The 27,639-nt window shown below is 28.7% G+C and overlaps 2 protein-coding genes across 2 annotated transcripts; one reads left to right on the top strand and one right to left on the bottom strand.

Annotated features, from left to right (window-relative positions):
• Positions 1 to 7,752: 7,752 nt before the first annotated feature.
• LOC107447867 (lysophosphatidylserine lipase ABHD12) lies at positions 7,753 to 13,545 on the bottom strand. The gene is made up of 2 exons (XM_016062902.3): positions 13,443 to 13,545; positions 7,753 to 11,206 (listed from the first exon to the last, which is right to left on the bottom strand). The coding sequence occupies exon 2, from the start codon at positions 11,181 to 11,183 to the stop codon at positions 10,110 to 10,112; it is 1,074 nt and encodes a 357-aa protein (XP_015918388.2). The 5' UTR covers positions 11,184 to 11,206; positions 13,443 to 13,545; the 3' UTR covers positions 7,753 to 10,109.
• Positions 13,546 to 13,728: 183 nt separating this feature from the next.
• LOC107447868 (28 kDa heat- and acid-stable phosphoprotein) lies at positions 13,729 to 26,991 on the top strand. The gene is made up of 6 exons (XM_016062903.3): positions 13,729 to 14,174; positions 15,425 to 15,531; positions 18,083 to 18,211; positions 25,090 to 25,217; positions 25,460 to 25,611; positions 26,679 to 26,991. The coding sequence occupies exons 1-6, from the start codon at positions 14,165 to 14,167 to the stop codon at positions 26,741 to 26,743; spliced, it is 591 nt and encodes a 196-aa protein (XP_015918389.1). The 5' UTR covers positions 13,729 to 14,164; the 3' UTR covers positions 26,744 to 26,991.
• The last annotated feature ends 648 nt before the right edge of the window (positions 26,992 to 27,639 follow it).

Raw genomic sequence — 27,639 nt, 5'->3', positions numbered from 1 at the left:
AATATCCGCGAATACCATGAGTTATTAAGAGTTATAATTTGTATTTACTTGTAAAACAATTTACAACATGTTATAATCAAAGTCTGGTTGCCTTAAATAACTCAGCTCTCACGTAAAAAAGAAAAATTGAAATAGTTCAGTTAGTTGTAATAGTTGAAACTAAAAGTTTTTTCGCTTTACCAGATCTGCTTTATTTAATTACAAATTTATATTAATAGTATTTAAAAGAAAAGAGTTTTCACTTTGCTTAAATTCTTGTATATGGGTGATTCTTTCTAAACATGACAATTCGGACCAAAAAATTTCTTCAAATTTAAAGTCTTCAAAATAATCTATAATTATTTTTGTATACTTCTTTAGTTACACTTATTAATATCTTACAGGCAGCAGTGTAGTTTATTGACATTTTCTCGAGAAAAAAAATAAAATAGAAATTCACCAAATCTTAAATGCCAGGAAAATGATATATTAGCATAGAAGTTTAGAAAAAAAGTCATTTTAAGTTTATAGTAAGTAACTCAACTTAGGCCTTTATGTTAGATGAACCATAAACTGCTTAAATTAATTCTTTTTATCCACTATAGGAAGATTCAAAAATTTTTTTGTTGCTGATATGTATAGAATAAAATTGTGTACAATAATCAATCATTAGATAAATAAATAACTTTGATTACACTCATACATAAACCTGATATTAGGTTAATATTTGCTTTCCCTCCTTACAGTATTAGCAGTTAAAAAAAAATTCTGGTAACACTTCAATGTTATGGCATTCACAAGCCAGGAAAATGACAGCCAGGATAATGACAAATTCGCCATTTTATAGCATATAACTTTACTTTAATTTAATATTTTGGCCTAAGACGTTTATATTATGCAGAAAACAACAGGATTTCTTAAAATAACTCAGATAAATGTAAGTAGTCTATGTTATTAAGGATTTCAAGAAGCCAGGAAAATGACAACACAAAAATCTACTCACCTTGAAAAATTTTTTGAAATAGATTTCGAACCAGAAAATTGGATCTTTATTCATGCAACAAGACATGTTCATATAGGAGGGCATCTAAACAATCTATTAACATAAGATATTGATTTCAGGCTCCATCTATTTTGGTTATAAACCACTAAATAAAAGTAGCCAGGAAAATGACAGGTTTTCTTGGGACAAACAAATTATTGACAGAAAAAATTATTTTAAACGAAGTTTTTGTAAATAATACCTTCTGCATATATTCTAGAAATGCTTACACCGGTTCAAATAAAAAAATTAGGTATTGAAAAATTTATGAGAAGTTTTGAAGCTATAGTTATTATTGGAAACATTGTTTGGGACATACCAGGAAAATGACATTTTGAAGTTCAATTAAATTTTTTAACTATACAAAACAGTCAATGCTAGTGCAAAGTCATTTTAAAACGCTAACAGTAATGCTATTTATTAACTTTTTTTAAAAAAAGTTCTTTTAGTATTAGATATTTATTTCGTCATATTTCGTGAGAATCACCCATATACCAGATTTCATATGCACTCAGTCATTCGATCTTGATTTGTCGTCACCAACTGATTGTCTAATTCAGATGCAGATAAAAAAATACCGCATACAAAAAAAATTACATTAAATTATAATTTCAATAAAGAGGAGAATACTAGAAGAGTAATTAGAATTACATTAAAGAGAAGAGTACATCTTACTTTATTCTATGTATGTTTCGATTAAAGTAATAAATCCGGTTATTAATACAAACCGGTCAATATTAATAATAGCCACTTCTTTTGGTCAAAGTGAGAAATATCGCAAATTATTCACTTTAACCGGTTATTATTAATAGTAATAACCGGTATAATAAACTTCATTGGTTACTATTAATTTATATTTTGGTTATATTATTAAACTTCATTGGTTATTATTAATAATAACCGGTTATTATTAATAAAAAACCGGTATAATAAACTTCATTGGTTATTATTAATAATAACCAATGAAGTTTGGTCAGTATGATTAAGTAAAATGCCAAGTAATTAAGTAATATTTAGATGCAACCAATAATTCATAATTTATTTAATCTTTTCGTTCACCTTAGGAATTGTTTCAAGTAAAATGCCAAAGAAATGGAATTTTTTTCTTAAGGAAAAGGTAATATTTCGAATAACAATAGATTGTTCAAATGTAAGAACAAGCATTTATAAAATATTGCATAAGTATTTTCCATCATATGCCTTTCAAACGGAGATAAAATAATTCTTTAATATGTTTCCTTAATAATCATTTTCAACAGCAGTTTTTTATCTCGAAGGAAACCATAATTGTGCTTATTTTATCCATTTCTGCATCTATAGCAAAAATAAATTCATTATTAAAATAGATATAAAACAAGGACGGCAAATTTAACTCTCGAAAATGAACCCTAATTTAAGATTATTAGTGATAAAACAAAGAAAACTCTTCTTTCCGCTAATCAAATATTTAAAAAATAGTTTTTATAGGTTATAATGTTCATAATTATCTGAAAAAATGTTATCTACGAAGTCGGAGTTCCGCCGAAAAAAGAATGATTGTTTAAGGTTCCGTAGCCGAAAAAAATTGGGAACCGCTGAATTAGACAACAGTAATATTACACGATTCATTTATAAATACATTTCTTCAAATTCCCATTCCATGTCTATGTTTTCAGTTTAAAGGTAGGCTTATAAAAGGAGAACAGCATTTATCAGCTATAAACAGCGTTACTTGTTGTCGTTCTAGCGTTAATCACGCCAACATATCGCAAAGATACATAAAATCTAAAATAAACGCAAGCATGCGCAGTTGCTTCAATTCTTACGTACGGGAGCTACAGTTAAAAGTACGCAATCTCCCTAATAATTCTTTTGAAAAAAGTCGCATCGCAGTAATTTCACTTGATGATTGGTCCCGCAGTGGACTGATCGTTAAGACACGGTTCCCAGCAGATCACCGAAGTCAAGCATCACTGGCTACGGTCAGTGTGCGGGTGGGTGACCACTTGTATCAGTCTGCGTAGGGACCGAGGGTGTGCGGTATTGGTCCTCGTTAAACTGTGCTACCGTAAAGTGCTCGACTTCGCGCGCAGGTCGTCGGGCTACCGAAGCGGGGGTGCCATCCCCTCCGCAGAGGATCAAAATTGTGAGGATTCGTGAGAAGCTCATCATCAGGGATGTTTCCCAGACCGTCGCCAATAGCCCATTGTGCAGCTCTAGTGCGACGTAAATTAACAACAACAATCATCACGTCGCACTAGAGCTGCACAATGGGCTATTGGCGACGGTCTGGGAAACATCCCGGAGGATGATCCGAAGACATGCCATCACAATTTTGATCCTCAGCAGAGTGGATGGCACCCCCGCTTCGGTAGCCCGACGACCTGCACGCGAATTCGAGCACTTTACGGTAGAACAGATTAACGAGGACCAATACCGCACACCATCAGTCCCTACGCACACTGATCCAAGTGGTCACCCACCCGCACACTGACCGCAGCCAGTGATGCTTGACTTCGGTGATCTGCTGAGAACCGTGTCTTAACGATCAGTTCACTGCGGGACCCATTTACAGATGTAATATTGTTGTTGTTGTTAATTTACGTCGCACTAGAGCTGCACAATGGGCTACAGATGTAATATATGCAAACATTATGTAGATAAAAACAGATTTCTCTTTTTTACAAAGGAAAAATAATTGAAATGAATTAATTTATAAAAAATATCTTTTATTTATAAAACGAATGTACTTAAAAAAAAGAAAATATAATTTAAAATAAGACACTGACTAAAAATTACGTCAGCATCTTTTTGGTGATATTGGATTTCCTCTCACCTAGTGAATTAAGTTATAAAGGGGCTTTGAAGATCGAACCCTTGTCCCTCCGGACCGATGCTCTAACCACTGGGCTACCACGGCCCTATAATATAATAAAAAAAAAGAAGAAAAAATGGCGATTGTTTTAGTCAGTGCACAATGTTAAATTACATAGAATTTAATGTTGACCAATTGAAAGAATGAGTTCACAGTGTAGAAAAAATTTTTTTAAAGCTCAGTTATCTAAAATACTGAAAAATAGGGCAAAGTTATGACATTTTGCTATTGGCCAGTTGTAGTATTTTTAACAATGGCCACATTTTTAAACATTGAAAATTTTAAAAGATAAAAAATTTTTTTATATTAACAACGAAAGGCGTTGCTTTTGAAATCCTTCTCAAAATACATTTCTAAAAATTTTATTAATCTAGCGTGAAGTAAAAAAATTTCTAGAATATTATATAATATTCATATATTTATTAAAAAAATATAATAAAACGTCAACGGGGTGCATTTTTGATGGAAAAAAAATGGTGATAGACAATTTTTAATTTTAGTCACTCTGTGACCGGTGATGATCGTCAATTTTGCCCTATATGAAGTGGTAGTAAAATTATTTTTATAAGACATACGGTGTGAGCCACCACCGCTCAAGTTATCTTCAAACTTCTGCTATTTTTTAAAAATTTTGCTGCACACTTCCATGTTTCTTCCTGATGGGTTTCTACTGAAATCAACAAGGTTATCAAAGACTTCAAAAGTTATTGCACGCAAGTCCTTTCTTCCTTTTTTAACATTAAATATGTGTATTTCCTTATAACAAACAATCTCGCTATAACGGCAATTCCACCAGCTGTAACGAAATGTCGTTATAACGGGATTTTTATGGATTAATTCTTAAAGAATATGCTATTCAAATGCTTCCTCTTTCCGTGTAAAGATGAAAGGTATCTGTTTTATCAGAGGAAAGGTGAAGAAACAGAAGATAATAAATATACATGTTTCAGGAAGTGATTCAGAATAATAACACGTGATATTGATCATGTTCTAGTTAAGTCACAGCTTCTCATCACGAAATGTTCAAGGAAAAGAAATTAATTTCATTTTTATAAAATAACTACAAAAAAGCGACTGTTTTAGTTAATACAAAATTACATAGAACTTAACCCTTTAACGCGGAATTTTTATTAAACATATTTTTCATACTTTTTTCTCTCATTATTTTGTATTAATTTAGGTCAATATAAATGAAAGATATTATATTTAGCATTATAATAATTTATGGTTCTGAAATACAATATCGTACCATTTCACTGCAAAATCCATTTTTACCGTAAAATATCGTAATTTTTACAGTAATATTTGCTTGAATAGAATGGTTCAGTAATTTTACAGTAATTATTAATGTAAAAATAATTACGGTATATCAGATTTTTGTTCTATAACATGTTCCGGTAAAAACCCTGAGTGCCGGTACTTTTTACTGCAATTTGATCTGGAATTTTTTATAGTGTACGTAAGAAATAGGAAAACTCTAAAAATATGATTTATAATGGCCAGCATACAAACAGCATTTTAACTCTTTGACGCAAATTTTTTATTAGTTTTTCATATTAGTATTAATTTTTCAAATTATCATTAATTTTTCATACTTCTTTCATTATAATGTATTAATTTAGGTCAAAATAAGGGGAAACTACTATGTTTAACATTTTAAAAACTTATGGTTATAAAATACAGCATAAAACACCAGCGTCTTTTATTGAGTTAAAGGAAAAATGTTCCAAACACGGCTCACTTCCAAAAACCATTGGTGTAACCAATAGCTAAATTTGAATATTTATCTGGAACAGAATAAATATCCTTTTTAAGCATGCATGCATTAAAAAAAAGAAGAATTTTTTTATTTTTTACTAATGAATACTAGTTTTTAATGTATATGATCTATTTGTATTGAAAAAAAAAATGATTAGTAAGATCCTTTGTAATCTCCGCCTTTTGAATATATACTTTTGGAATATACTTATCTACAACGAAGTGAAAAGAAGTATCAAAGCACTACTGAGCGAGGCTGAAAGCAATAAAATTTGTCAACTGCCTGATAAAATTTGAGAGATGTTTTTAATAATAGCTTTGCAACACCTGTTATAGTTTGTCTAAGGTAAGAACTCCCCTAGCCATTCGTCTGGACCCGTTGTGGTGACTACGGTAACGAGGTATAACTATTTTAAGTAGGGGTGTGATGTCATTGCTTAAGAGAGGTTTTGGCTCCGGTTGGCGAGAGAAAGGGAATCTTTTTTTTCTCGGTCTATTATGTTATCCCTAGAGTGAAAAGAATGAAATGCGTTATTCTTGTTTCCATAGCAGAAGGCGGTCTCAGACTTTGTGGCGGGGGGAGTTTTCAATGTAGACAAACTATACTTCCAGTAATCAAAGAGATTTAGATGTTTTCATTTGCGCTCCCCAAATCAGTCGTTTGTTTGATTTGATTAGAGTTTTTTCTACACTAATATAACAATCGCTGATCTACATTTTTTTTAAATGATTCGAAAAATATATATTAAGAACAGTCATTAGGGAATACCTTGTAAATATATTTAAACTACGACATGCCGTGACCACTCTTTGGTCATGGCACTGAACTGCCATTGTGATGAACTAGGGAACGATCCCCAGTGGCGCCTTGAAGCCCATTCAGCTTGAGATCAATGGTTACCAGCTTGTCTGAGAAGTAAAGGCGGCATGTGCACAATGCTGTTGGTCATTAAATTGTGGGCCTTAACCTTCAAGAACCCCATGGCCTACAATAGGCTGTTGCAGGAATGCATTAATTTTACAGACACATGTGAAAATCTCAAAAGACAATATCAAAAAGTGTTTATTTTTTGTTATTTTACCCAGTGAGAGGTTTGATGAGCATGTTACATTATTCATAATTATAATCTTTAACGAATAAAAAAGTAAAGCAATTTTCCTATGCTAATATTAATAGGGAAAACTAATATTTGTTTACGGTAAAATTATAATTTGGCAATTGTTGTGTAAACTAAAGTCAATTAGAATAATGAGTATTTATACCTGAACTTTATACACGGAAAATATAATTAAAATTTGTTAAAAAAGTCTGTTTCTGATATGGTGTACAAATTGATTAGTGCAACTTAAAAATTCCTTTTTCTTTCTTTTTTTAAAAAAAAAAATTTAATTAAAAATAATTTTTTTTTTTAAAAAAAATTTATTTCTCAAGAGTTATTATACCGATTTCGCTCAAATCTCGTATTTTGCCATGTAAAATTACATTCTTTAAATTGAAGTATAAAATCGTTTATTTTACAATTCAAAATGTTTTTTAACTATGATTAAATAAAATAAAAAGTAATTAATATTTACCTAAAGTTATTTTTTACATAGAATTATCTTTTTTAAACGAATTTTAAAATTGTGTGTTCATTTTTTCGAGTAATGGCGAAATACACAAAAAGTAATATTTAATTAGCATTAAAAGGTTCAAACTTTGGACCGCTCACCTGACCAAACTATTGGGACCATATTTCTTAGATTGCGACTATAACGCATATTTTGGGGAGCAGAAATTCGAATTCGTTGAAAAAAAAAGGAATGTTTATTCGAAGAAAGTACGTTTTAGTGCCTGATTTTGTAACTTAAAATATCGACTGCACCAATTGATAAGCATGTTTGAAGTCCCTTCCCTCGAACCATTAAGATAGAGTTCGAGAACGGGAAGATTCGATGATTAGATCAAAAGTTATTCAGGGTTGACCGTTTTTGTTGTGCGTACTATACATCATATAGCCCAAAATAAATACATGGTTTCCAAAACCTGAAAACAACTATAAATTTGAGACAAATTTTTAACAATAATGATCAGTCTATCTAGCAAAATATGACAAATCATAAAGACTTAAAAGCAAAGTAATAAAGAAACATTATTTATTAATACCATTTTGATAAACATTTTCTTATAAAATTTGCAAATCCTAACAGCTTAATATAACCTTTGAAAAGGCTTTAAAAAATTAATGCAACCTATAAATTAGGGTACAATGAGAACACATATTTTAATTATAGTTATAAGTAACACAAAAAAAAATTGTAATAACATAATAATACCATACCATAGCTACCAACTTTCTCAGTTATAGTATTTTTTTCTTCTAAATTCTTTTTCAGAATAATAGTAAAACTTTGGCAATATTAAAGGAAATTTAATTATTTTAAGTTATCCTTTACATTTAGAGATCTAACATGATAAAATTTAAATAAAAATACAACAAAAAGTAAAGTATTTCCGCAACAGCCCAAATGGGCCGTGGGGGGGGGGGGCAAAAGGTTAAGGCTTCCAAATTTCGTGGCCATGACAACAGCATGATTGTGACAATGTGGTCAGCATTGCACACAGGCCGACTTTACTTCCCAGACAAGCTAGTAACCATTAATCTGAAGCAGGGTGGGCTTCTAGCCGCTACTGGGGATCAAACCTAGGGCTTCAGAATGACAGTTCAGTGCGTAACCACTGAGCCGTCACGGTTCCAAATCAAATTATGTTTTCATTAAAAATAATAAAATGCAGATGTGTAACAACAATATTGAAAAATCAATTTCTGTTAGTTTAATTTTTTTAATTTTGTTAAGTTTTTGGTTTGTTTTTTTAATGGTGTTAAATGTGTTAAGATCAGTGGAGCCCAGTTTTCCCCACCACTTGAATACACCATTGCATGTTTATCAGTTCTTTTGTAAATTTGAATAATTTAAAGTCCAAAATTATTTTCAACCGTAGGGAAAACTCTTCCGTAAAAGTTGGCAGCTATGTTAATACAGCACATGACACAAACAGAAAAATAAGAAAAAATGGAATAATATAGAAAATATTCTGTATTTTTATCACAGAGACTGTTTAACAATTGATAGTAAGTTTTCATAAATGAAATTCTAAAAATAAATATAAAAATATAAAATATGCTAAATAATGATCTAAACTAAAGGAAATCAACTTGCATAAGTAACATGATGAGATAATTAATTTGCTTATTGTAATATAATTCATAATATCACTTGTGCTTTAATACCACACAACTTTCTTAGCACACTTAATTTTACACTGAGTTAAATATAAAGTTGGACAGAAAATTTCCCAAAATAAAAGCTATGATAGAAGAAATGTACTAGAATACAAAAATTATACTGAACTAAAAATAAGATTGATATTTTAAATGTTGGATGGCGAATTTCACTTAGAAAAATTATTTACGTGGGGAAACTTAAATTAATAATCAATTTGTAAAACACAGAAACTTGCCAGCTACCAGTTCTTCCCAGTAGACCTGTTTAAGGTCTTTATGAAAGTAAATTGTTCCAATGTAGTGCATGTAGGTAATTCTTTTTTTTTTTTTTTTTTNTTTTTTTTTTTTTTTTTTTATCAATACAGAAAAAAAAAATTGTTTTAGAATACAAAATTGGTTGTCTGTTCTGCACTAGGTGGAAGAAAAGCACACCTGTATAACAATAGAATAATCTATTTCTATAGCAACTGCTAATAACATACCTACAGTTATCTCATAGTGGGCAGACAGTAGTTGTACAAGGTAAATAATACATAGTTTAATGGTACATTGAATAATTAATACGATTTATATAACACAAGCTTTTTAACTAAAATTTTGAAAAATAATTTTTATACTTCATTCTTTGATTTTTTATAAAACTAAAATGTGTTTGAGTTAATTTCAAGTACAATTTAAAGTCTGCATGTATTAGAAAGTATCCATAGCTTCTTGCAATTAGGTTTTAGGAAAACATTCAACATTGTTACAGGCAGACCTAAATTAAAAGGTGGATGCTACATAAATAAAGTTAATTAATTTAAGTATCTAAGACTATACAACAAGCAGTATAAAAACATAAGACCGCACAGCAGCCTATAAACAAATAATATCATTTAACACTAGAATTATGGCAGAGGTTACTTAAACCATAATCAATAAATTTTTATTGCAGATCATTAAATATTTTCAAGTTTTTTTTTATGAAAGTGAAAACATACTTTTATCTTATTAACTTAGTCTTTTAAAAAAATGGCACTTACCTGTGCCACTTTTTTAATTTCTATGAGTCAAAATGATGCTTGCAATAATTCTAAATATTCATAATTATGTAGATTGTTCTACATTAACATAAACTTCTATTGTGTTCATTTATCATATGGAATAAAGTAGAAACATTTATCCCTACCCTATTAATTAATTAAAAATGAACATTAAAATGTTTGAAAATCTATGATTGTACATCCTTTAGAAAATTTTTAATTATATTTGGCAAATCAGGACTCTTATAAATATTTTTGTGCCCCAAATCTAATTCCCCATCAAAACCTACAAATTTAGTAAAATGAGATGGCAACTCTTTTCTTGTTGCCAAAGCACTTTCGTACAATATTTTACCATGATTATAAGGTACAAAACCATCATCCTCTGCATGCAAAATAAGAAGGGGACGAGAAATATGTGGTATCCGGCTCAGACTATCAAATCCTGTATCTTCATCACCAATAGGTTTAGCAATTAGGACATCAAAAAATGGCATGTATCGATGAAAAATGGAAAGAGGGTGATGTTTAGCAGCTTCAACGATCCTTGTGAAGGGAGCTTCTAGAATGAGGGCTGTTGGTTTGTTGGCTGATTTCGACACTTTCTCAAGGAAGGCTGTTCCAACTCCAGTCCCCAAAGAATGTCCCCACACAAAAATATTTGAAGATTTCACTCTTTTCAACAACCAATCATATACCACCGTTGTGTCCTCAACAAGGCCAGCTTCAGTTGGTGAAACATTGGTTGAATCGCCAAAGCCACGATAATCAAATGCCACAACATGAGCATCGATTTCTTCACTCAAAACCTTGTAGAGTGATACTCGATGACCGCCAGCTCGATCCCCGGCGTTACCATGAAGATATAAGAAAACCGGTCTTTGGTCACTAAACTCAATGTCTGGTGAGATTGTGTTTTCTTTACATCTAGAATGCATTGACGCTGGAGGCACATGCCAAACCCCTAGTTTGACCCCTTTGTCAGATGATATGTAGAAGTTTCTGGCACATTTTAGTCCACTTTCGCTTGGAACAGAAAGGTTGGTTGCCCTAGAAAGGCTTACATAATTAAGAAAAACAGCATGGCGTCTAACAGAGGGGCACAAATACACAGAGACAGGAATAACAATATAGAGAATGAAAAGAGCTAGAAAAATCACTTGTAGAAAAATTCTCTTTGACTTCGTAGAATTCTTTTTTTGTTTGGAATGAACAAAAGGCTCATCATTTTCATCACCTTTTTGGACAGAACGTTTACGCATCTTGATAAACTTATTGTTCCAAACTAAAAGAAAATTAAAACATGTTTTATTTACTCATTTAGCAAAAAAGAAAAAAAAAAGTAGATTAAGAAAAGAAAAAATAAATTATTAAGTTAATTAAACATACATATTTCAGATACAAATTAATTTATGGTTTAAGTTAAGGAAGTGTGTGAGATAGAAAAAATCTTGAGGTGATTTAAGAAACTCATTTTAAAAACTATTAAATTGATTTCCATATTTTTCAATTCTCTCCTTGCATACATATTTATCATGGGAATCGAGGGGAGGTGTATGCTCTTACAAATTACATTTTAGAAATCTTAGAATATTTCTAGATTTTTTAAAATATTAGCATAATATAATATATACCATAATAAATAAATACAAAAAACACGAAGAAAATTAAGAAAAACAACAAGTTTTATTTATTGCGCATAAGCTGCAAGTAGATAGAACTCATAAAATAAGGTCAAAATGTAGATAAAACAAGGGAAAAATTACAGAATAATGAAAAAAGGGAAAAAAAAGAATAATAATAATAAAAATAACAAAAAACCAAAAAAAAAAAAAAATTAAAAAAAAAAAAGTACAAAATTTATTTTTTTTAAAAATTCAGAAAGATAAAAATTTTATTTTCCGGATTAAAAAAAAAAATTTTTTTTTGCCTTTTTTTTGGTTTTTGCTATTTTTAATTTTATTATTATTTTTCTTTTTTCATTTTTCTGCAATTTTTTCTTTGTTTTACCTACATTTTAAACTTATATATATATATATAGACTGTATTAAATAGTACTACAGAGTTTGTATTGTAAAATAATAAGAGTACAAATAGAGTTCAAGAACAACTTATCATCATATATCAGTAAATAGAGGTTACAATGCAACTAATAGTTGTGTACAATATTCAAGTCACCACTCAATGTTCAAAAATATTGACAGTGCATGCTCATCAATTATTTTAAAATTATAATAATTTATATGATTATAACACAATTTATGATTTATAAATCATAGATTGTGTACTTTTAAAAATATAATTAAATCTATTTATTTTGCAAATAACATTCTTTAACTCAGCTAACTTGGTGTTACCCTTCATCTCAGACACCATTTGCAAATCTACTAAAGTTATTTAAACATTATCAATTCAAAACACATTAAAAAGTTTATTTCCCTAATTAAGCAATATCAGGAATGGGCAAACTTATTTTGATAGTGGGCCACAAAAACTACAAAATTGCCATGTTTGGACTAACATGAGTAAGGCAAAGCTTTTATGGTAGAAATGCATCAACATCCAAAATGGAAGTAACAAGTTTGTAGTAGCATTAAAAATCTGTAAGAAATTTCATTCTACTACATGTACTGAGCTCAGCCAAAATGGTTACAATTAAGTTTATGTTTGCACTAAGAAAATAAAATGAATAAAAGAGTAAGATGAACAGAGGTAAAAAAAATTAATTAAAATTTTTGAAAATTTTTCATTAAACAGTTTTATTTTTTACATATTTTCTATTAACATTTAAAATAGTTCAGGAACTAATTCATAAACATTGAGCGCCAATTTTGTGCATGCTTGAGCAACGTAGATACCTAAAAATACAACTCTTTAAAAATTGCTGAAAGACATAAATGTTTCCAACTGACAAAACTTAATTGGAGTTTCAACTAGATATTTTGATAATTTAAATTTTTTATATATATAATAAAGCACACTGACTCAAAGAAAAAAAAAACTGATACCAGAAAATTAGGAAATTTTTAATACTTATTCAATAAATATAAACTTTGAAATAAGATAGTTATGCAAGGTATCATAAAAAATACTACAGGTATTGAAATTTAATATATTTTGTAAATTAAACTTAAGATATAATTATGTTTTTTATACAGTTATTTACAAATAATTTGCTAAATAAGTATTATTCAAATAAAATAGCGCAGATGTTGATACAAAAAAAAATTTCTGTAAAAAAATAAGTAATGATAATTCCCCTATGTTTACATTTTTGTTAAAAAATATCTGAGCAAATAAATAACAATTGGTTTTTTTTAGTGAGGAAACACAAAAATGTTGAACATTTTTCATTACACATAGTAATTAAAAAGAAAAACTCGAAAATGTAATGAATTGTTTTTTCTCTCCAAATTATTTTGAAAAATTTCATTATTTTCGAAAAACAGATTCATTATTGANCGTACGTATGATAATCATCCCCTAACGGAAATAGTTTTTAGATCATAGCTTATATTTACCTAAACGATATTTTCGAGAAGTGCCTGCACATATATTCGTAAGTGAACTTTCTGTCTGAAATATATCATTAAATTCTTTTTGCTCCTATCACTCACTCACACCCTGAAGCAAAAAATAAATAAACAAACATAATTTAAAGAATAGGTTGCAGTTATTGACAAAAACTAATAAATTTTATATATTCTTTCAGAGAAAAAAAGATTGAAGGACAATTTTGACATAAAAGTAAAATAGAAAAATTATAGAAGCATTTACTTTTTAAATAAAAAAAGTTATTAATTAATTAACCAAACTGCTTTTTTTTCCTTCCGAAATTGGCAAGCTAATGAGATCAATGATCTGAACTGAAACAATTCGGTTTTTACCATATTTTAAAATTTATCGCTTGAATTGGCATAATTTATTAATTCAACTTATAAATAATTTTTAATTTGTATTTATTGATTTGTTAATAACATGATTTCAGCTAAGATAGTTCGATAAGTTTATCAATATTCGTTAGAAAATTAAATTAATTTAAATAATGATTTATATTTTTTCGACGAAAGCTTTCCTTCAAAAACAAATTTGTGATATTTAAATCATTTGGCAACATATTTATCATAGGGTTGCAAGTGCGTGTCCAACAGCGAGAATTAAGAAATAAAAGTTATTTCATGTTCATCAAACTACATTAATTATTTATTTTTTAGAATTTTGAATTTTAAACCTTCCATACGAGATGCCTAGAGGTAAATTTATATGAACGATTGCTTAATTTATAATAATTTTCAGACACATTGTTAAAATGAGTAGGCTAAATTTGCAGACTGATTTGTAAACATTAAATATTTTTATGTTCAGAAAAATGCATTTGTATTTGATTTAGCTTTCGTAAGAAGTGGGGTTTGCTGAAATTAATATATATTATTTTATATGCTTTACTTGTCTCTATTTTTTTAAATTTATGATAAATATATTTTTAATGCTTTTGTTGTGTTTACATGTAAGTTCAGTAGGCAGTATTGTAGATCCTAAGAACTATAACTGTTTTCTTGCGTGAAAACATTATAATTATTACGTTTGTTTCGGTTTATAATATAAAATTATATTGTAAATGTAAGAAATTAGTTTTTAGATAATATTTAAAATCTTGCCTAAGAACTGTTTACACTCTGTACTTAATAAATATACATGTATACTCTGCCCTACTTATGCTCTGTGCTGCATATAGTTGCTCTCATGTTTCATTTCTGATGATAATATTGAACTGATAATATTTTCTGTGGGTGTTTCTATACTATCATCGTGATTCATACTCACAACATTGAAAATCACACTCAATATTCTTAGTCACAAAATTTAAAAAAAAAAAAAAAATTGCACATTCACACATTGCAATTCATATTCCCACAATTTAAAATCACACTGCATAATTTATCTTTGCATGATTTAAAATGACATATTGTGACCTGTAATCATGCATTTTAAGTAAAATATTAGGCGTTAATATATTTTTTTCTATTTAAATCTTGATAATATTCTATGTATATATGCCTCCTCCAAATTTTTTTTTGTTGCTCAAATTTATGTATTTTTTTCAAATATTTAAATTGTGTTTTGCACATAACATTTGTGGATAACTATTTTCTTTTTTTTGGCTTTTTATTTAACTCACCCTGAGATTAGTATTAAATTGTAGATTTTAAAGTAATGAGCTCTTAGGTGTTTTTAATGTTAATGTGCATAGTTTTCATTTTTTAAGCTTATTTCAATTTCATTCTTTTTACTTCAGACATGCTTATAATTTAAAACCATGTAATATTTTTAATATTCATGATGATTCACAATAATTTATTTTAAAATTTTATGTGGTTTTTTTTTTTACTTTTTATAAAAATAATTATTTTTTTTAATAGGGTATGCTTTATCTTTAATTTTTTTTCTCCAGTTTTTCTTCTTCTTATTTAACTTATAGAAATTAATAATTCTTTTTGATTAGGACGAGGGCGAGGTGGAAGTGGTCATAAGGGTCAGCGTCGACATTTTACAAATCCTGATGAGTTAGCCCAAAATTTAGAGAAGAAAGAAAAAGAAAGGCAATGGAGGGTATAAAAAACTATTTACTTCAGATTGTTTTTTTATTATTTTGACATTTTAACTGGACAAATTCTTTTTTTATTACTTTGCTATTTTATGATGTATAAATATTGTATGTATATCACTTGATTAAAAGTGATTCATCTAGTGTATGGGTCATTTTGTACAGCTTATTTTCCATTTCAGGGCTATTTTCAGGTAATAATAGCAAGAAAATAAATTGTGTCAGAAATTTCTTAATTTTTTAGTAATGAGATACAGAAAAAGGTAACGAGGAGAAAAGCAGCAGTCACACTTTATGTTTAGAAAAACCTTTTTATTAATATGAGTTAATAATAACATAATATGAGAATAATAATTTTAGTTATAATTATGTTTAAAGTAATAATTTTACTGAAAATATTTCAGTATATGTCCATCCTCAACTGCTTTAAAATATTAGTTCCTGGAACAAAGTATCGTTTTTCGACTAGTCTTTAAAAATATTAGAATCAATTTCTAACAAAAGTGTCATTCTCTCATAGTGGGGGAATGAGAAAATATTTATTTGCTTTTGAAATTTTATAAGTGAAATTAATATAACTCTTTAAATATCCCGTAAGAGAAAACAAGTTAACTTCATTCACACATTTTAAAACAAGTTAACTTCTTTAATTACAAAACTGCCATTCTCTCATAATGGGAAAATGCAGCATTATTAATAAATATTATTATTCATTCCCATAAATTAAATAAAAATTACATTTTATCAGGGTTCTTACTGGGCAGCATTTGCGAGGTGGGTTGCCCTGTTTGCCCTCTGTCTGTTGCTCTGCTTTGTCTATTTGCGCTTGTCCTATGAACCTGATTACGGGCTCTGACATCTTAATTTCGCATTGTTTGATGAAAATTTTCCGGAAGCTATAATTTTTCGGCCTTCTCACTGTTTTTCAAATGTAAATTTTTATTTTTTTATTTTAGCGTTGTTACACAGTGTGAATTTTGAATTTGCGTTATCACTTTTTCACTTGTTGGATTTGTGACGATTCTATTGCAAGCCTTTGATGTTAACTTTTTGGAATTTATTCATAAGTTTTTCAATCTTTTTTCAGGGTTTTTTAAACATTGATATGTTTAATAGGATGTTCAAAATTCAAATTTGACCACTATTTGATGTGTTTGATTCGTGACGATTCTTCCCTAATTTCTCGCTGTTATCGTTTTAAAGGCCCCTTTGGCTTGATTTTTTGAAATCAAATATTTTTGATACGATGTTTGGTTTGTGATGATTCTATTGTAATTTCCTGTCATTCTGAAAGTACGATTTTATGATACTAGATAATGTATCAGCATGAACTTTACAAGCAACCTAATAGTTTTTTCGTCAGTTATGTATAATTTTTCACATTTCGACGAGTCTGTCATAATTGGCATTCATTGTTTGGTGATAGTTTTTTTTTGGCTGTTATTTATCATGTTTTCGGTCTGTAACATATGGTTTTTCAAACACTGATGTTATTACATCACATAAATTTCAAATTTGAGTTATCAAAGTGGTTAAGTGGTTTGTTTCACAATGAATACTATAAAGCTATGTTGTTTAAGGCCATTTCCATTTATTTTTTCTTATTCTGATAATTTTTAACATATGGTTTTTCAAACTCGGATATATTTGATACGTTTTTACGACACATGAATTTCGAATTTAAGTTCTACCATTTTTTCACAATAAACTACTAATTTTTTATAGAAAACATTGGAAACTTATTTGTACTATTAATATATTATTTCTCATAATATGATTAATTTAAATATAAATTTTTGTTTATAAATTTCTTGTTAGGTTTTTCCTTATTTAGTTTATACTACCTGGTTTAATTAAAAGTAATTTTAACTTTATATGAACCTGTATGGTTATTGTGTCTAAGTTAATAATCTTTATTTCTGACATTCTTCATTTGTAACTTGGCAACTTTTTCTGTTGGAATACAAAAGATCTGTTAAACATTTATCTAAAGATAAAGGTGAATAATCATCTTTACAAACTCTGCAACCAAAAATATGCTAATGGAACAAGGTTTGAAAATATCAAATTATTTTAGAAAACCTCAACATCAGAAANTTGCCTGTTCCTGAATTATGCACTTAATTTCTGATAGGTAATATGTAAAGTTGAAATTTCATTTTTACACTTTAGAGATTTCATTCTTGACTTAATAAATTTCAGAGCTTTATTTTATGGCTTGCAATTATTTATGATATGTGTGGATGAATTGTAATAATCTTCTGTTATGTAATAAACTACCGTGTGATCTGTTTTTATCCTAACAAAATCATATATTACCCCTAAAATTTTTGAAAAAAGTTCCTAAAATTACCCTAAAATTTTAAAAAACTTTGCTGCTACCCCCTGGGTATGTAATACATATTTTCAGGAGTTATTACATTAGTCCTTGACATTACTAGTTTCATCTTGTCTATTGAAATAATTAAATCCTAATAACCAGTGATTAGATGGGAGTTTTCTTGTGTGAAATAATATAGGGAGTATTTTGTTTATATCTTTGTTTCAATTTTTTAGCAACAACGGGGAGAATTGAGCAGTAGTGAGGATGAAGAAGGTGCAGAAAAAAAAGAATCTTCAGAATCTAGCTCAGAAGAAGAGGAATCTTCTGAAGAAGAAGAAAGTGGAACTGAAGAAGAAAAGGCGGTATGAAATTGTTTATTTTTCACTTATAAATCAAATGTAGAAACAATTTTATAATGCTCTAAGTAATAAAAAATGTAAATGTACTAATTTTTTTAAATAAGTATTAAAGTAGACTATGAAATCTGCTCAGTTAAGGAATGATTTGGATGTTTTTTATATTTTGGAATTTTATAAGCTAAATATTTCTGAATATGAGGAAAAGCTTATCCTTAATTTTTCCGAATGTCATCTACTTAAATTTTTAGGCTATCAGATGTGCCTTTTTTTCCCACGCAATTCCTAATTTTTTCAACTTAATTTTAATTATAAACTTAATAATTTTGAAATTGTAAAAATTTTATATGTTAAATGAGATGAACTATTCACAAATCGTATAAAAGTGGTTAAAATATCTTATCTGTTCTATCTGATATGTTTGTTCTGAATTTTTTTGTTTCTTGAATAATAAATAAAGAAATTTTCTTTAAAAATTTTATAAGAGTGACATCTTTACTGTTATTAGGTTGATTAACTATTTTCTATAGAAGATTACTATTTTCATATCTTTTTTGTTAAATATTAGTTGTTTAAAAAAAATGGAATTGTTTCCTTTTCTTTCTTCATTTTAGTTAAAAGGATTTTAGTCCATTTAACATTTTAATCAGGGTTGCCACTCCACAGGGAAAACGTGGAAAATGCAGGGAATTAAAAAATCATCTAAAATAACAGGGAAAATGCTGGGAATTTCTTTACACACTGATAAAATACTTGGAATTTTTTTTCTTCCTGTCTTTATAAAGAAATAGTCATTACTCAAAGTGCAAATTATTTCATGTACTAATGGCATCATTTAAGTATGTTCAGCTGATCATTTTTTCTCTAGGTTTTTGCAGCAATTAAAACTAGTACAGTTACAGTGTTTTCATTACAGAAAAAAAATGGGAGAGAATTTCTCACTCTTTCTCAAAAACAGGGTGAGATTTCAAAAAGTTAAGTGAGATTTCTAAAAATGAAAGAAACACGAATAGACTTGGAAAAAAAAATTCTTTAATTATAGTACATTTTAAACATCTAATTGCATATTTTTGCTGCATCATCATATGGAAAATATTCTATATCTACTTTTTCATCAGCTATTATATTTATTTGGCTGAAAAAATATCCGTATTTGTTTCGTTTTGACCGTTTCTACTGACATTTGTTTAATTTTCATTTGTCCATGACGGAGTAGAAGGTGTTGCCTTAACAAAGTATTTGTCCATTTTACATTCATGCACAAAAAATGTAAACGTCTTACATGAAGAAACCTTAACTACGGTGAACACGTGGTTGCAGAGAAATGTGTTCTAAAAGGGGTTCAGTTTCGGGGGGTGGTCTGCTGTTCGCACCGGTTCTGAATACTACTGGTAAATAGGGAAGCTAGATAACAAAGACTGATGATCAAAATAAAGAAAGATCAAGGAAGAAAAGTGAAACGGATTTTATTCAAAATGGCAAAAGACTAAATTTTTTCCAAAATGCGAGCATTTTGAAATTGATCAATAGAGTGCACGAACTTCTCGCGTTAATAATTTTTTGTTGCGAGAAAAGAAAAAAATATGCGAGGTTCTCGCGTTGTATTGAAAACACTGCAGTTAGTTCAATATAGCTTATGCAAGAGCACAGTGATTGTGTTTCATGTTAATATATTGTGCATAATGTGTACAGGGAAAGCACAGGGAATTTTTTTTCCAGATTTGAGCAACCTTGTTAATATACCAAATCTTAAAAATGATATACTGAGGACATTCATTAATTGTTTTTTCTTCTTTTTTAATTAAAATCTTCATTTGGATTAAAAGCCCGTGAAATACTTTAATTAATAATAAGCCGTATTCTACTTTCCAAAGGAATATTAAATCTTTAGATTGGCTTTCAGTAAAAAAACTATTCTAATTGTGATAAGTAATGGTATTTTGAAATGACTAACAGAAAAATCTTTTAATTTTGAAGTGAATTAACTCAAAATTTCTGTAAAAAAGCTATTTTCTTTAATAAAATTTATATTTTATTTAATAAAATAATTATTTTAAATTGCAGTTTTTAGTGCAGTTTAATCTGTAACTGTAAAGACCTGTTTCTAATATAATGTTAATACGCAATGTTCAGCTTTTTTTTCTTTTCGAAACTGCCATGGTATATACCCTCAGAACATTTTGTAGTTGTCAGAAGTCTTCTTGCAAAATGTTATATATTATTCTGCTCTTGGTTATTAGTTTTTTTTTACTCTTTCCTTAAATGCATCAACATATTGTAGAAAAAACACTCGGTCATTTTGAAAATGCAAGTGTGAAATCCAAAGAAAAACATTGTTTTTAGTGATTTAGATTGTGGTGGTGTATATTATAGGTGTGTGCCACTATTATCTTCAAATTATTGTCAATAGTGCATTAGTGTAATTCTAGTGCAAAATTATCTACAAAAACCAAACTATCGTTTGAAAATTATTCATAAACCATTATTGCAGTTTGTATTTTTAACTGTATAACCTAACTTTTAGAATGGAGCTATAATCCACAATTGTTTGTGTTCCTAAATTATTGCAGATTTTAAGAATCTATTTGAGTTTACACATATTTATAATAATTTCCTTTTGATGTAAACACATTTAATATTTTATAAACAGGTACAATACGCAAATTAAACTTGGTGTTGGTGATAGGAAAACACATTAGTCCGCAATTTCCCATAGTTCAATAGTACAAACTGACATTCTTTCATGAAAGTCTGTGTTTAATTTTATTAATTTTCATTAGATAATAATTTTCCTTAATGATTATTTAAAACCATTAATTTATTTATGGGTTTTGTTTTGAAATTATTTATTTTTTATTGATTTTAAATTTTTTTAGATTGCTGTATAAGTTTTAATTAGCAAAATTATAATTGTGTACAATAAATAAATTTGTACATTTTGGACTGTTATTTTGAATACTGTTTAATGCCTTCTTATTTTTTGGAATGCAATTATAGAATAAAATGAAATTCTACTGTTTTTTAATTTGTATGTAACTGTAAGTGCATTTATTGTGGAATTGCATTATGATTTGCATTTATTTTTGAGCTCTTTGTTTAAATAGAACAAATATTTCACTATATAATAAAGTCTACCTACCTATGTCTACCTTTTATATTTATGCTAGAATAACCTCATAACTTTTCTTAGTTATATAGAAAGGTTAATTGAAAGGGGTTACTCTTGTTACCTGAAAAAGACATAAGGTATTTGCTAATTTACATTGTTGATTATATTTTCAAAACTATGCAATAAAATCTTATTTTAAATTGTGGGAAGGGAAGCATTACATATTAAATGATAATCATTAAAACATTTTAAATTAAAACACATTATTTTAAACAGGTTACACTTATACAAAATAAATTGGTTACTCTTGTTTCATTCCTCTTTGAATGTTAAAAAAAGCTATAAAAAAAGGTAGTCTAACTAAGTATATAAATGGTACATTTATTGAATTTGATTGTAAGAGGTCCAGAGGGATTTTTTGAAAGAATATATATTAAGACCTTTTTTATTCTGGGCAATTACAACAAAAATTCTGTAACCCACACACTGAAAAGTTTTGTCTTTAAACCTCTTTTTTTCTTAATTCAGAGTTTTTCACATGTAAGACAAGATTGGTATTTAACAGACTTAGCCCCTATGTAGAAAACATCATTGGTGAATACCAGTGCGGTTTTAGGGCAGGTCTACAACTGACCAAATATTTTGCATAAGACAGATTCTGGAAAAGACCAGGGAATTTTGAATTTGTACCCACCACCTATTTGTGGATTTCAAAACTGCTTACGACAGTGTAAACCGGAAGCGACTCATTGAAGCTATGCGAGAATTCAATATTTTGGACAAGCTTGTACGACTCACCACACTTACAATGTGTAAGACCATGCAGAAAGTTAAAATCCAAAATGACTTCTCGGAACCAATGGAGGTAAAAAATGGTGTAAGGCAAGGTGATGCATTGGCATGCCTGCTCTTCAATTTAGCATTAGAAAAAATTATCAGAGATTCAGGAATCAATACCGAGGACATATCTTTCATAAGTCTGTACAAATTTTTGCATTTGCCGATGACATTGACATCATAGCGCGAACAGAATCTGACTTAAAGCAAGCTTTTCTATCCATGGAAAAAGAGGCAGAAAAAATGCATCTCACTATTAACCAGGAGAAAACCAAGTATATGCAATGCACCAAAATAACTGATTCTACAACTCACTTGCAAATTGGTGAATACAAGTTTGAAAAAGTAAACAGTTTTGTCTATCTTGGTTCTGAAGTCAACGTTAATGGCAATATCGCACCCGAAATACAAAGAAGAATCAATAGTGCAAGTAAATGTTTTTATGGATTAAAAAAATATTTAAAATCAAACCTACTAAAAAGAGATACTAAACTGTTAATTTATAAATGCTTAATCAGACCTATCCTAACATATGCCTCAGAAACTTGGACAACAACACAGAAAGATGAGAATTCCTTGGGAATCTTCGAACGTCGGATCCTAAGATCCATTTTTGGGGGCACACAAGTTGATGGTACTTGGTACAGACGTTCAAACTCAGAACTCAATCGTGCTTTTAGAGAGCCTGATGTTAACAAGTATGTAAAAATCCAAAGAATTAAATGGGCTGGTCACATCATTCGAATGAACAGAGCGTTCGACAAGCATAATCTTTTTGGCTCAGCCCATCGGATCAAGGCCCAGAGGTCGACCAAAACTGAGATGTGCCGACTGCGTGGAAAGAGACTTTTCAGTCTTGAAAGTCTCAAACTGGAAGACAACTGCCAGGCGGAGGCAGGCCTGGAGGAAGTTGATTGAGAGGGCCAGGGCCCACCCGGGGCTGTCGTGCCATTGAGGAAGGAAGACAAGATTGGTCAAATTTTAATACATCTATAGAATCAAAACTTTTTAATTGGTTTGGATATGCAATATTGGCACTTATTTTATATAGATTATAGATCAGTTAAAATAAATTTGTTTTTAAAAATCTTTAAAAAATTTTTTTAATTTAAAATATATATTTTTAACTTTTTAATTTCTTTGAACTAGAATGTTTTTGACTGCTTATTAAAAGTTGTTTCAAGTCATTTACATGTTTTTATTATTTTTATCATGTCTGCAGGACATCATAGTATCTGTTTTTCTTCAAATTTTAGTTCTTAAAAAAATTAAATTTTAAAAGTTTTTTTCATTGTTTCACAAAAGGGTTTTACATATAAATAATATCTGCTTACATTGAACTCTATTAAAAAATTCAGAATCCTATGTTAAAATTTAGATAAGAGGTGGATTATAAAATTTTTTTTTAGGTGCCTTGAGGCTTTCTCAATGAGATCAAAAGCACCTAGATACTTTTAAAAAAAAAGAAAAAATGATTTGTAGAAAGCCAATTTAATTTCTTTTATATTAGTATATTTTTCATAGAAACAAATGTGAAATGGATTTTTTTGACCATTTCCAGATTTTACTCGCAGAAACTATAACATTTAGGCAGTAAAAGGTATCCATTTTGTTTCATCTAGACAAAATTTTGCCTAATATTCTCCTCCGACCCATTCTCAAGTACAGTGTTTCCCAAATTTATGACTTTTGTGCACCCTTTCTAAATTTTTCGTAACGCTGTGTAATTTTTCGTAACGCTGCACACTGTTGGGGAACACTGCTCTAATATATTAATCGTCTATCTACAGGAGTGTCATTAGTCGTCACCATAAAGCCTGCGGATTTCCCATTTACTACTAAAGAACAGCGAATTTTGCTTGTGCTTGTAATTGGAAAACTTACATTGAAAATAGATCTACGTTCAAAAAACCTGTTTCTTTCATAAATAATTCAGGCTACTTATTTATTTATTAAATCAATCTTCATTGAATCATTTTCTTTGGTAAAATTAGAATCATAATGGAAAACAGATCACCAGCTCTTCAATTTAATTTAGATTCTGTCCCATTTATTATGTTTGGCACTGTATACTGTAGGAATCTTGAAATGTAAAAATTGTTAGATTTCATATATTTTTGGTGTATAAAAAGTTATTTTGTAACCGTTTTATCCATTCCCTTGCACAAAAAAAAAAAAAAAAAATAGTATTCTATTATGAAAAATCATTTTATTTTTCTTCAGAATTTGTATCTAACATCTATTTGTTATGATTAATTCATTATGTTTTATCTAAAATGTTTGTTTAATTAAAAATATTTGTCTAACTGTTGTGAAAGTAAGTTATCACTTTTGTTTAGCAACACAATTTTATTTTTTTAAAAGTTGAAAAACGAAAAGATTTATTAAATTAACTCGTTTTTCAGTTGTTAATAATGCCAGATGTATTTCTCTTTCATTTGCAGGCATTAATTATGTTTTGTTATAATTTTTTTTTTATTGAACTCTGGTTGTTATTATAAATTGAACATAAATGTGAATTTTAAAATAACTGATTTGAAGAATCAAAAGTTTTACATTTTTAATGTCTTTTTATTTCAATTATTAATCCTTCTGAAGATTGCAAATTCTATAGTTAAGGCTTTGGAACTGTCAAATAATTGCTTTTCCCACAGTATTCCTTGTTTTAAACTTTCAGTCATTTTTATGAAAAAGAAACTCAATTAACAATTTTATGTAAGGCAACGATATAAATATTTTCTAATTACATAAAGTGATCTCGAGCTATTATGAGTTGTTCTGTGCTAAATTAATAAAATTGCATTTAAGATATTATCGGTTCTAAATGAAAGTAATTCTTAAAATTCTGATTTTAAAAAAAATTTCTTGATATTTTCTTTAGCCCACTACGAAGCTTGTTTTCATGTCTTCTCCCTATTAATCATTCTTTTTTTTCTAGGCTAAAGCAAAAGGTGTACAGCATTTAATAGAAGTAGAAAACCCCAATCGTATTGTCAAAAAAGAGAAGAAAGTTGAAACAATTAAGCTTGATGAAACGCCGACTGCACAACTGTCTCGTCGAGAAAGGTAACTAGCCTTCATTAGTTGAATTTAGTCTTGACTCAATTAACAAGAAATTTTGAAATTTTTTCCTTTGCAGCAAATGTTACCCTATTAAAATCTTTAATATTAAACTTCCATAATCAGAGGTATTAATTTCAGATTAATTGCATTTTTAATATATTAAATTGCATTTTTAATATATAAGAGAATGGTTATTCAAAAGCTTCTCAACTCAAAAAGATGATACATAAAATGCTTTATTTTAGGGAAGAGTTGGATAAACAAAGGGCCAAGGTGCATTATCAAAAAATGCATGCTGCAGGAAAGACGAATGAAGCAAAAGCAGATTTGGCGAGATTGGCTATCATCAAAAAGCAAAGGGAAGACGCTGCCAAGCGCCGAGAAGAAGAAGCAAAAGGTTATTAAAAATCATTTGATTGACACTTGTCACACTTTTTTTATTGTATTATTAGATAATTCCTTTTTTAATTTAAGATATTTCATAATTGAACCTGATATTGATTGATTAGTGAGTTGTGCAATTGTCATGATAGTAAAATTTCAAGTTTAATTATTTCCCATTTTATTGATCCATTATAAGTCCTGTTGCAAGAAAAATTTTAATTTGAATTTTTTAGTCTAAATGAAAAAGGAGTTAACTATGAGTGCGTATTAAGCATTTTTCATCTTTTGTTGTTATTTTAATTGAGCTGAAATTCACAGGCAGCTTATAGTTAGAAAAGTCTAAGAAAATTAAAATAGTCCAAAAGAAAGGTCCCTTAAAAAAAAAGGGAATTTTTAAAAAATATATATGTGCTTTACTTATGCATGCATTGTTTTTCTTACTGCTGGATAACTTCGTAATATTTTAATTTATTATTTTACCTGATGCGAATATTTTGTAATATTACTATTGCTGTCTACTTGTAGAATCTTGAAAAAACCCAACCCAGATATTCTTGTGGCCACCAGAGACTCGCATTATTAAAATATTGGTGGGAGAACTTAGCAGAATACGCATCGTACAATAGTACTCATGGCCTGAAAGAGATTTCCCTGTTATTACGTGCGGCAATCGACGTCACGTGTTAAATGATAAAAAAATTAATAAATATATAAGATGTATTGATACACTTAATTTTTCATGATATTAAACATTGAAAATATTTATTTCCTTAATCTTGTTTTATTGCTTACCACAAAGGGAGTTCTTTTTAGGATAGTTAATCATAACTATACACTAGACGAGTGGTGCAATTAACACCCGAAAATAGTAAACTATAATTTAAGCACATTTTATGCAAAAGGTTTGTTATCTCTGATCTAGATTATTTATATTGATAATTAATTTAATTCAAAACTTCACAAAGTTGGATGCCTTCCTGAACATCACCATATTTATATTATTCTTCACCAAGATATCTTCTTTATCTATAGTATGAATATCATAATTAACCTACTATTAAAATTTTTTCCTTTCTTTAGCTAAAGAAGCCGCTGAAGCAGCCAAAGCCTCTTTGACAAAAAAAGCTCTCGGAAAGAAAACATGACATTTCTACTTTATTTACAAATATCTTCCACAAATGATGGGTCAAACAAAAGTGGAAGATTTACACAACTTGAGTTTCATGTAATTTATGTTTCTTTTTTCACATACTGTATTTAAAACTGTTTGTTTGTAGAGTGAGCTGTAAAAATTCATTAAGCTAAATTATCAATGATAAAATGCCTTTTTGTTAACATTGGTAAAGTTGTGAAACTGGAACTATGATGAAATAATAAAATTGTTTGCTTTTAATTCTGTTAAGATTTTCGTTGTATGCAATTTTGAACAAAATACATTTTAATTTAAAGGTTTAGAAGACTTATGATCACCATCTTGAATTTTCTGCTAAGTTGATTTTCGTCTTGATATATTTTTTCTTCTTTTTTAGAGCACAATACTTTTCAAAACAGGTGACATTTATTAGATTTGAAGAAATAGCTTTTGATAATTTTTAGGCCTATAAAATTTTCTCAAAACTATGAAGCAATGAAAACAAGCAATTTGTGAATTTTAAACTACACGCCCTTGGCAGTTTTTTAATTTTAATATAGTGTAAATTGATAAAAACAGATTTAGATGATTCTAAAAAATTACATTAACGTAAATTGCACAGAAACAAAGATAAATTGCACAGTAACAATGTCAATCTAAAAGCAGACAAATGTATACTATTCAACAATCTTTCGAAAATTTCTGATTGTAGAACTTGATTAGCGTAATTTTGTCATGAAAAATTAAAAGATAATCTAAAATACCACATGCTCAAATTCTGATTCGGTTGCAACCTTGTATTTTACATATATAGAAAGGTACTTCCAAATAGAGTAAATATCCAGTGTTTATTTTCTTTATATACGTTGTTGAACAGTTCCTCATCCGTTGTTGCTCCTCAACAGATTT

Source organism: Parasteatoda tepidariorum, chromosome 2 (genome assembly GCF_043381705.1).
Source record: "Parasteatoda tepidariorum isolate YZ-2023 chromosome 2, CAS_Ptep_4.0, whole genome shotgun sequence".
Classification (NCBI taxonomy): domain Eukaryota; kingdom Metazoa; phylum Arthropoda; class Arachnida; order Araneae; family Theridiidae; genus Parasteatoda; species Parasteatoda tepidariorum.
This window is presented reverse-complemented; position numbering and strand designations above follow the sequence as displayed.

Coding starts and splice junctions, on each gene's coding strand:
- LOC107447868 (XM_016062903.3), top strand. Junction 15,532..18,082: donor AAAAAGAAAGGCAATGGAGG/GTATAAAAAACT, acceptor TCAATTTTTTAG/CAACAACGGGGAGAATTGAG. Junction 25,612..26,678: donor CCGAGAAGAAGAAGCAAAAG/GTTATTAAAAAT, acceptor TCCTTTCTTTAG/CTAAAGAAGCCGCTGAAGCA.
- LOC107447867 (XM_016062902.3), bottom strand. CDS start 11,183: ATGCGTAAACGTTCTGTCCAAAAAGGTGATGAAAATGATGAGCCTTTT.